Below are 7,601 nucleotides of genomic sequence, written 5' to 3' on the forward strand. Positions count from 1 at the left end.
TCGCTGCGGAAGCCGCGATCCAACCAAGCAGACGAACCCGCAGTTGTTGTGGTGGCCCGAAACCCGCTAAAAAGTCCAGTCTCGACACAGTACCGTACCTATTGAGAGAAAATGGAGATAAATTGGATTTGCAAATTATAACAATTAATAAATGGCCCGATTGTATTTCCAAGGCTGAGTCTTGACACCCCGATGTTGTATGAGTACATACCTCCCTACCCTGGGCAGCCCTGGAAAACACCGGCGTCAACGACCCTCTCCCGTTCACTTGAAGGTGTACCCAACCAACCACCCCGCGCGCCGGTTCGTCAAAGGAGTTCCATGCTACCTATTGGGCCCTGATTGAGGCATTCCGAACTTCGACAACGAGCGCCGGCTCGCTCGTCACGGCGGGAGCTGAGCTGCGAACGTGAGAACCCCACTCATCGGGATTCCTACCGCGCTTGCCTCACATGGAACAGAAGAAAAGTCAACTCATCAATTACCTAGGTAATTAAACAAAACGGAATTCGAGATCAGCTGCCTTTTCTCACGTTGAAACTAACGCTTGCCCGATCGAATTGTAACAATATCAATGCCTTGATTGTTGAAAACGTACGACTCTCTCCTAGCTCCGTTCCCTAAATCCACCGATGATGAGGGGTCCCCGGAGCGCGATGCGCGTCGACGTTAGTGCGATCGGCGAGCGTTGAACGGCACCACGGTTAGGGGCCGTTTCGGTAGGAATCAATGTCGTCATTCTCTCGTTTTGTCCCTGCCGCTAAAATCCGGATAGACATGTGAACAGTGTAAAGGAGACCGGGCAGACGAGATGGCTACCTGTCAAGAGTCCGTGGTGTTTGTTTATGGACAAGACGGAAACTATCACCGTAACAAGAAATTTCACCCGGAGCTTGAATGGAACCCCAAACACGGACACACGGACACTGCCGATCGCCATCGTCAATTCTTCACGTGCTGCGACGAGATCTCAACGTCTGAGAATATTTGGAATGGTTTGCGAACAAGGGTTGGAAACGTATTCGATAGCCTCTTCGGCTGCAATTGCCCAGGGTCACACATTTTAAACATGTCTTCTGACTTCGCGCCAAGCATCTCGACCATCGAGATCTTCACAGCAATCTGGCGAGCCGTTTGGCATGGGGGTAGAAATACCCACTTCGGCAAGTGTACCCAACAACAACAGCTTTCGTCTCTGCTGTCTTCCGGCAGCTAAATGAAGCCGCGAAATTGGCCAACGGTCCGGTGACACTTTGTGACCTGTACCGCGATGCAGCGTCGGCCCGGTGCCCCTGCTGCAAAAGAACGGAACGGAACCGGCCCCGGTGACAGCGATGGATGGGGACATCAAAACCTGGAAAGGGCCATGTCAGTGACCTCACCTCTGCTTACTCAACGCTAAAACGTTGGAGCATGTGGTTCAGTGTGACAGTGGAAGACAGAAGGGTCTGGGCCGACGGTAAAATTGGCTAAAGTAACACCAGAGAGTGCCGCCGGTAGTGTCGCATGGGTGTCACAGTGGGTGTGGTCTCGATCCGATCGGGGAGGACGGGGGTGTGTGGTGGTGTTGGTGATGGCACATCGTGTCAATGGAGGTGTGGTACCTGCCAAGTCTGCCGAACTCATCATCAACCGCCTCTCAGAGAACACAACGCTCATCATGACCAGCCTTAAAAAAGCACGAGCTCATCTCACGGCCGTCGACGGCATCCTCCCCGATTTGCGATGGGAATGAATGTATGTATGTACATACGCATGTACGTGTGTCCGTGTACCCCCTACATACCTCCCCTATCCTATCGTGGGCGTCTTCACATGACTCTCCAAACAATCCTCTCCCACGTGGCACAAACAGCAAAGACGCGCCAGCTCCCAGCAACAACAAGAAACCGAAAGAAAGGGAAAAGACGCCCTCCCGGCCGCAAGTCAGCCCATCTCGGGACCGGACCAGCCATGCCCGGGGGCAGGCAAGGCCAGACAAGACACAAGACAGACAGCCGGACCGGCCGAGAACAAACAACAAGGCAAGTTCGAACGGGAAACAAACTCAAAACCCTAATTGTCTTCTGAGTCTGGACCGCACCCCTTTTTAAAGCCCGACGACCGTCGGCACCACCGCCCTCCCCGCCTTCCCCAGCCCGCCCCATCCATCCCGCCCGCCCAGGCGCCTCGTCTTTGTTCCAATCTTAAGGTAAGGTACCCGCAAGCCACTGATGCGATCTCCAACGGTTTTGGAAGGGGCCAGAACCCCCCCCCAACCAGAACAAGAAGATCAAGCAAAGGCGCGGGGAAGATATGACGAGATGTGACAGTGACGAGGGGCGGCGGCGGTTGCCGTCTAACTATTGTGTAAGTCGTCGAGTCGAATCGAGGGAGAGCAAGCAACCCGAGTACGACGGGCGAGGAAAGGGATAACTAAGCCCGCAAGCAAGCAAGCAAACAAAAAAAAAACGAGTGATCGAGTCTAACCGTCTGTCGTAGCTCCGTTGTAGATCTGGAGAGGGAGAGATGACGCGGGAGGGATGGTGTTGGTCGGCAGCTCGGTACCTATTGAAGCCGGTCCCCGGATCTCCACAATTCCTCAGTTCAGTTCATCGTGGGCAGAGACTCGAACTTCTGTTCAGACAAACATCGCAAGGGTGGTTAGGTTGGGTGGTTGGTACATGGACAGAGCGCACTTTCGGAACCTCCCAAGAAAACGGCTCGCCATCATGTCACTCAAGGAATGTCAAGTGTTTTTAAATAACGTTTTGGATTGTTTTGGCTGTCTTTTTGATGACTTTTTGAAATTTTTAGCTTTGCGACGATGACGTCCAAGCAGACAGGCAGCGCCATCTCGAGTTGAGACAACTCCACAAACCACTCGCTGTGTCTACCCTTTTTGTCCCTCCTCCACCTGACCCATTTTCTTCTCCCTTTCATGCGGCCCCGCTCCAAACCCGCCAACAGCCCGCACAAAACGCGGGAGCAGGAGAAAAAAATAGGAGTGCTACCCCGCGGTTGCCCGCCGGGGCTTCCCTTGGTAGAATACACACTTCTCTTCTTGATAGAAGTGTGGGAGAGTGAGAAAAAATGCAGACCGTGGTATCATTGTGACCAGAAACGCCGCTGAATGGTAAAAAAGAAAAAGAGAAAAGAAATAGTAAAAAACAGCCCGTGATGAACCCTCCATCCATGTTTGTCTTCCTAAAACTCCAACCGGGTGATGCATCAGCTCATAAACCATGCTGGTTTCATTGAGCCGAGTAATACACGGCAGAGGTAACCGTCTGCCAAAAAGAAAGGCTGTTGCCTCCGGGTATCGTATCGTATGCAAGAATGGGAAAGTCGCAGGCGTGGTCGGTGAATAGGTATTAGGGTATTACCAGGCTTGCGCATATCCTGCAAAAGGGTTCTGGAAGTATTTATCCCAGCTGGTTGGGTCGGTATCCACGTCCTTTTCCTTCTTCATGAAGGGCTTCTCGGGATACTGTTTCAGGTTCGCAACATCGGTCGACGTGTGCCGGCGCTTGAGGACTGCATTGGCCGTCGAGGCCTTCTGGGACCGCTCGCGAAGAAGACCCCTTCGCAGGGACTCGGTCAGCTCGGTCGAGAGCATGTTGCGCCGGGTGGTGCGCGGCGAGAGGGCTGCGTGGTGTTGCATGCCTGAAGCATTGACGTTGATGGGCTGTGCGGCGGAACGAGGAACTTCGTTGATGGGGCGCATCGGCGGGGCGCGCGCGGTGCCCCTCTTCATCATCAACGGGGCCTCATCCGAGTCGTTCGGGGAGGCAACCAAAGACGGGCCATTGAGAGATGCCCTGGTGCGAGGAAGGGCCGAGGTCGACTGCGACGCCACATTGCCGAGCCTTTGAGTCCGGTCGTTATGCGCGAGCATGAGGGTGATGAGCGACCGCCGGGATGGGAGGTTTGCAGACGAATCGACGCGTCTGAAGTGGATCTTGTCCTCGCCCATCGAGCTGCCCGTCTCCTCGGCCTCCTCCTCCTCCCAATCTTCATCGTCGTCGTCAATGGCGCTCTCGTCCAGGTAGTCGTCCTCGGTATCGCTAATGGCAGAGGACGTGAAAGTCTGTGTGACGACTTGGTTGTTGAACGAAGCCGTCTTCTTTTGCCCATTGCTCGTTGCGACGGCCCTTTGCAATTGCGACGCGGACTGAGGAGAGTCGTCTCCGGAAGAGCCTCCGAGCTGGAACATCTTGTTTCCGGGCCGGACGGCAAGCTTTCTCGTCTCCAGATCACGGTCCTTAAAGGACTCTTCGTCTGATCCCGAGGAGCCACCAAGCGCAAACTTTGCTTGCTGCTTCTTCGGGAGAATGACCTTCGGCGCCGGTGAACCAGTGGGCTCAGGGATGGCGCATGGCGACGGAACCTTGGATGCCGCCAACGCCATTTGGCTCACGGGGATCGGGGATGGCGAGAAACCACGGGTAACGATAGTACGGGGTTGCGCCTCCTGCTCTGGCTCCGGGGTTTGTTGCGAGGGGGGCAAATCGGTCAAGGCATCCTCCGAGGTTTCGCATGGCGACTCTGAAGTGGCCGATCCTGATTGTTCTGGCTCGACCACGCTGCTCTCACTGGATGGGGAGCGTGGGATGCTGGGAAGGGGGGCATTGAGTGGCTGTTTGGCCTCCATGATAGAGACAACCATCTTCTCCAGCTCATCCGAAGTGATATGGCGTTCCCGTCCACGACTCCGGCTGCTAGCACACGAATCCTGCCTCTGTATCCTCGGTCGTACAATGTCGACCGGTGTGGTGTCTGTGCTCATATCGACCGCCTCCTCGTCGGCGACTGAATCAACGCTGCCAGAAAGTTGCGGGAGGTCCTCCACGGCCGTCTCACGCGGATATTGGATATCCCGCGGTTGGCTGGTAGCGCAAGAGGAAATAAGCAGCTCCTCGCCTTCGCAGCAAAATGTTTCCCTGTTCCACAAGCGCCAGCTCAGATTCTCAAGCCGCCGCCCTTGAGCGACTGAGTCACGACACCTTGCAAAGACTGGTCGCTGTGGTCAGTAAACTTAGATCACTAATAAAGTATTGCCATTGAACTCACCAGTCCACATGCTAAAAAGGTTTGCAGGGTTTGTTGTGTCGACCTTGTGAATCACATTTGCGTCCACCTGGAGGACTGGTGCCTCTAATGACATGGGCATGGTGACTGCCAATTGTTCGAATTCTCGAACAGGTTCCGAGCAGTGATCAGAGGAAAGAGCGAAGTCCACTTTCGCTAACTCGAGATTCAGACGTGGGTCCCTGGTTGTTGCTCCCGTGTTTCGTAGTGTGGGGACTCCCAAGGCGCGACCGTTGGATCTGCTCGACGCCGACAATTCTTGTATGGGAGAGAATTCTGACAATGCCTTTCGGTCTTTGTTACTCGGTTGCTCTGGATCGACTTCGTTGTCGTTTCTCGAGATAAATAGTTGGTAAGTCGTCGAGGTCGCGTCCGGTTGGATACTCGTCGTCGGCAAGAGCGTGGTTCTTGTGTCGACTTGGTGAGTTGTTTGTGACGGGATTCCGAGTTGACGACTATGTTCACAGGCGATCAACTCCCGTATCAACGTCGTGTGGTGTTGCTGAAGCTCAGAAATTGGAAAGGAAGGGAGGTGTGGTGGGGAGCGGATGCGAAGTACATGTATAAGGGAATTGTCGGGGCGCCAACCACTGGGCCAGGGCCAGGTGCGTGGGATGTGGGTTCGATTCGCGGTGAATAAAAGCAATTACCAGGGCAGGTACCCACGACCACCATACCCCGGTCAGTCTCAGTTCCCGGTACCAGTACAATCCTTCGCATCTCCCCGGCGTACCAGCCAGGAGAGCCGAGGAGAGGGATTGGTGGCAAAGCGTGTGATGGAAACAGGGTCCAGGGGCAAAAGAAAGAGTACGTACCTGGCAAGTACATCTGTACCCTCGGCACGCATTTCGACCACTGCACTTTGGAATCGCAATTGCTCGCACCCCAGAGAGCGCAGTGAATCTGACCAAGTTAAAACCGGTGACAGTGATGATGCTATCATCAATCCCGAAGTTCATTAACCAGCGAACTATCTAAGTCTACGAAACTACGGAGACTGAGCAACAGTCGTGAAGGAGAACCCGACGGAGGTACAAAGACCACCAGCGACCTCCCTCGCACGAACGGACCGAAAACCCTGGCCCAGCCCCGCCGCTGAGCCACTATTCTTAACACGGTAAGCTGGGCCATAATATCGCCCCATTTGGCATAGTGCACCCAGCACCGCTAAACCACCAAGAGAAGTAAACTTTTCTCAGGTCATGTGCATCTTGCCAACGGCGTTTTGTCGCGTAAAACGCAGCCTCATTCTGAACGGAAGGGGGATCCCACTTTTCCGTCACCAACCCCAAAACGGCATTATTCATTGTCTGAAAGAGGCAAGAACACAGCGTCGCGACTCAGAGGTTTCCCGAACAACCGGTTCAAACCCAACAACGCGATTTTTAGGATCCGTTGTCGCAAACGAGGCAATGAATTGAAAAACATGGCGCCACACGAGGTATCTTCCTCCCCTCGTTTCTTCTCGCGGCCGTTGCTTTTGGCGCGAACGTTATTTTCCCTGCTCTCTGTGCCAGTGCGTGTCGCAAGGGGCGAAGGAAGCCGATTTTGGCTCTTTCCTAAATCGGCATAGCTTCCGGGGGGAGTCAGGAGGCAGCCTTGCCGCCGCAAAGCAAGTCAGGTGCTCTCAGCTGGAAAGCCCAGGCCGTTTCCCCGCAAATCCTCTCCACCACTCAATTCGGTCCACGGCCTCCAGGGCTTGAGTCGTGCCTGTTGCTCATCAGCCAACCCATGATCACGAGTGCGTTTCTTTAATTGCTTGCTCCTGTTGCCGACTGAGGTGGCTGTTTCCGGTTCATTTTGGAGAAGCCAAGTGAGGCAATGCGCACAGCGGACGACCCACGCCGCGGGCGCTCATTCCACGATCAGTTGGGCACTCGAACGGCCCAATTGCATAGGCAGCTTGCTTGTTCAGGTGCTGGAATCACTCAACTCGCAATCACAGGGATTTGGTCAGAAGTCAGTTCACTGACGACTCGTACTTATGAGCAGGGGTGATGGTCAAATTGATGGCCGCGAACGGTGTTGTGCTGACACAGCCAGGATGGCGGGCGCTCAGTGGCTCTGCAAAGCCCAGCAGGCGCCAGTTTTCTCCGGTGATGATTTTCTCCTGCCCCGTGATCCCGTTTGTCACAACGGTGCCCGTTCCGATCACCACAGCCAACTTTCAGCACGGCCTGTTCCCACGTTGGGCGGCATTCTCCCACGGCTCCCAAGTGCTTGCCATGGCCACACCTCGCTCTGACTCCCAATCGATCTCACATGGTTGTAAAATCCATGGCGATGCCTCAACACCGTTTCGCAAAAGGGGGTTTCTCATTCTCACATGATACCTCCGTGGCGCCGTTCACCCCACGCCGAGGACCCGAAAGCCCCTGTCAAAGGCGCAATCTCACCAACCCCGGGAGGCGCTTCCGGTAACCCAAAGCCCGATATCACTTTGATCCCTGTTCGCGGAAGTGCTCCCGGTGTGTGTTGGTGTGTGTGAGAGACGATGCCTTACCGAATTTGGTACATACACCTTTCCCTTG

General features: G+C 54.7%; 2 protein-coding genes across 2 annotated transcripts; one reads left to right on the forward strand and one right to left on the reverse strand.

Moving 5' to 3' along the window:
* Positions 1-1,544: 1,544 nt before the first annotated feature.
* Positions 1,545-2,830, forward strand: B0H64DRAFT_139886 (uncharacterized protein). Its single transcript, XM_062798257.1, has 4 exons — positions 1,545-2,024; positions 2,096-2,191; positions 2,355-2,423; positions 2,482-2,830. The coding sequence occupies exons 1-4, from the start codon at positions 1,740-1,742 to the stop codon at positions 2,740-2,742; spliced, it is 711 nt and encodes a 236-aa protein (XP_062658661.1). The 5' UTR covers positions 1,545-1,739; the 3' UTR covers positions 2,743-2,830.
* Positions 2,831-3,361: 531 nt separating this feature from the next.
* B0H64DRAFT_373415 (uncharacterized protein) lies at positions 3,362-5,152 on the reverse strand (the record flags this gene model as incomplete). Its single annotated transcript, XM_062802283.1, has 2 exons — positions 3,362-4,995; positions 5,053-5,152. 2 exons carry the CDS (start codon positions 5,150-5,152, stop codon positions 3,362-3,364), a joined length of 1,734 nt encoding a protein of 577 aa, XP_062658662.1.
* Between the last annotated feature and the right edge of the window lie 2,449 nt (positions 5,153-7,601).

This window comes from Chaetomium fimeti (assembly GCF_033439085.1).
Source record: "Chaetomium fimeti strain CBS 168.71 chromosome Unknown B0H64scaffold_4, whole genome shotgun sequence".
NCBI lineage: Eukaryota > Fungi > Ascomycota > Sordariomycetes > Sordariales > Chaetomiaceae > Chaetomium > Chaetomium fimeti.

Coding starts and splice junctions, on each gene's coding strand:
- B0H64DRAFT_139886 (XM_062798257.1), top strand. CDS start 1,740: ATGTATGTACATACGCATGTACGTGTGTCCGTGTACCCCCTACATACC. Junction 2,025..2,095: donor GGCCGAGAACAAACAACAAG/GCAAGTTCGAAC, acceptor CCCTTTTTAAAG/CCCGACGACCGTCGGCACCA. Junction 2,424..2,481: donor GGAAAGGGATAACTAAGCCC/GCAAGCAAGCAA, acceptor CGTCTGTCGTAG/CTCCGTTGTAGATCTGGAGA.